The 2,743-nt window shown below is 23.6% G+C and overlaps 2 protein-coding genes across 2 annotated transcripts in view; one reads left to right on the top strand and one right to left on the bottom strand.

Annotated features, from left to right (window-relative positions):
* Phum_PHUM278770 (bardet-biedl syndrome 4, bbs4, putative) overlaps positions 1-517 on the bottom strand; it is a gene marked incomplete at both ends in the record, with an annotated part of 2,156 nt that extends 1,639 nt beyond the window's left edge. The window contains 2 exons of the mRNA XM_002426771.1: positions 165-277; positions 491-517. Of these exons, the coding sequence (XP_002426816.1) occupies positions 165-277; positions 491-517 (140 nt within the window). The remainder of the gene's footprint in view (positions 1-164; positions 278-490) is intronic.
* Positions 518-1,897: 1,380 nt separating this feature from the next.
* Phum_PHUM278760 (uncharacterized protein) lies at positions 1,898-2,740 on the top strand (the record flags this gene model as incomplete). The annotated part of the gene is made up of 2 exons (XM_002426770.1): positions 1,898-2,482; positions 2,558-2,740. Coding segments are annotated over 2 exons (768 nt in total), but the record flags the coding sequence as incomplete, so codon positions are not given.
* Between the last annotated feature and the right edge of the window lie 3 nt (positions 2,741-2,743).

Genomic DNA, 2,743 nt, shown 5'->3' with positions numbered 1-2,743 from the left:
TAATAAGACTCGAATCCATTTATTTTATTATATTAATAATGTTTATTTTTAACAAATAATCGAAAAATTTTAATTTACGACATGGAAATGATATAGCGTACGTTTTATATTCAACCTAAAGTATAATTTATAAAAAAAAAAATGTTTTTGTTTGATTTTCTTACAATGATTTTGAGATTTGTTTTATTGTGTCGATGCTTTTAGGATTGAGTTTGTGACATTTTTGAAAATATTCAAGAGATTCTTGAATTTTTCCCTCGTGACGTAGAATTATACCCTTGAAAATAAAAATAAAATTATTATTATTATTTTTTTTCGTCTATTGAACGTATTGCATTTGAACAAATGTAAAATTTATTATTAAAAATTATTATAAAATTTGGATTTCTTGTTTTAACAAATGGGAAAATTTTCCGATCGAAATGTAATTAATTCATTCGATTATTAATTAAATATTTTTATTTTTTATTTTTATATTATTCGAACGTACCTGTACGTAGTTAGCATATTCATTCATTCCATTACTCTTAGCAAGTTCGTCTTTTATTAATATTTTACATATTTCAAATTCGCAACGAGTGTAATGATGATAAATAAGCCAATTTTTGTTTTCAAGTGCAAGAACTTGAGGTCCTAAAAGTAAATCAATTTTTTTTCTTTTTTAATATTTCTTTTCTATATTCAATGTGTATTAATAATAATATTATTTAATCATGTTAAAAGTTAAAAAAAAAACTGTTAAATTGTTATTGTCACCCTGGCATGAATTTATAACCCTGATATTTTATAAGAAATTAGGAAACTTTTAAGGTTTTTTTTTTTTTAAATGTTGACATCAATTTTGTTATTTTTATTGTATTGATTAAAGTAATTTTTAATAATTAGTTAAGACTAATACCTAATGTTTTTTGTTTTTACTAAAAATTTAATATTTTTTTGTATTTGTGCATTCAAGAACAAAAAAATACTTGTAAAACTTATTTAAAGCGTGTAATCATTTATTGAATTGTGTAATTTTTTTCTATTTATAATATTATATTTTAAATTAACTTTTAAATTTATATTGTTTTTTTTTTTTTTTTTTAAGAAGAAAAATGAAATCTTTTTTTGATATGTGACTGCCTAATGCTAGAGCTTTGTCAATCAATTTTGAAGGTATTACTATACAAACAATTAAAAAATAATTTATAACAAATTTATAAATAATAAAAATTTTATACCTTTATTAAATTTACTCGAGGATTTAAGAATTTTAACATTATGTGGTAATTCTTGAGCCATCGTAGGTAAACTTCCATTAGGTAACATTTTGAATGTGGACTTGTTAAAGTTTTCGCAACAAGTTTCTATGGTAACTTTATTACAAGAAAAATCTCAATAAAATTTTCGATTTGATTTATTCTTTTTACAACGCTAAACTTAAAAATGTCTTTTAAATTTTTTTATTAAGATTTTACAAACTATTAACTTTACCGGTTTTAAAAAAATAAATATTACAAATTAACCGATCTTCTTTTCGTAGAATTTAGAATAACAGTAACTATTTTGATGAGCAGAGAAAATTGTCGTCAGTTTACATTTTAAAATTTTTAGTTTTGCGACAATGTTGAATTTTATTAATTGATTTATTGTTATTATTATTTATTTATTTATTTTTTTTTTTTCGTTGAAATATTATTTTTAAATTTAATAATTGTTTGCAAAATGAAATTTGCAAAAGATATAATTGTTATTTATCGAAAAACTCACAGTTTTGTTTAATTCTTGTTTTTCACTATTATTATTATTATTATTATTATGCAGTAAATTTGTTTCTAAGTTTTAAAATTTTTACTCATGGTTTTTTTCTACACATTTATTAATTTCAAAAATTTTATTTTGATTAAAAAATTAAAAAATGCTTCCAGAGCAAGAAGGTAAAACTGAATTCCCTTACGAAGGAATGCTAACAAAATCTCAGAGATATATCTTAGGTATTATTGTCCTTCTTTTGGTTGATGTTATTTGGGTTTCTTCATCTGAAATAACTCAATATATTTACAATAATGAGAAATTTGATAAGCCTTTTTTTACAACCTATTTTAAAACTTCATTATTTTCTTTATATTTGCTCGGGCTTTGTTTTTGGCCTCCTTGGAGAGACCAGTGCAATTATCAATCGGCATACATGTATTTAAATCCTGATTTGGATGATGAAAGTTATTGTATTCAGCAAAATACCTCTTTAAGTGATCCTCAATTTGTACCTATTAAAAGAAGCGACAAAAGTTCTGGAACTGAGAGCGATGATTCTTCCATACATTCAGTTAGATTTAGTAAAATGGCTGAAGTCAGACACATGTCGAATGCAGATGCCACTGAAGCATTACTTGCCAGGCTTTCCTATCAAGCGAGCGTAAAGGCAGGAGAAGTAGCTAGAAAATCAGCGTATAAATATCCAATTAATGAAGTAGCTAAAATAGCTTTAATGTTTTGTTTTTTAGTGAGTAATTTTTATTTTATCTTCAAATAAATAAATATTACATTATATTAAAATTGTTGTCTAATAATTTTTCAGTGGTTTATTGCAAATTTTACTTATCAATTATCATTAAACGAAACGGAAACTGGAGTCGTCACAGTTTTGTCATCATCTTCTAGTCTTTTTACATTACTTTTGACTGCAATTTTCCCAGCAAATTCAGGAGATCATTTTACTCTATCAAAATTAGTTGCTGTCTTTATAAATTTGGGTGGCCTTGTA

This window comes from Pediculus humanus, genomic scaffold (genome assembly GCF_000006295.1).
Source record: "Pediculus humanus corporis 1103172107660 genomic scaffold, whole genome shotgun sequence".
Taxonomy (NCBI): domain Eukaryota; kingdom Metazoa; phylum Arthropoda; class Insecta; order Psocodea; family Pediculidae; genus Pediculus; species Pediculus humanus.
This window is presented reverse-complemented; position numbering and strand designations above follow the sequence as displayed.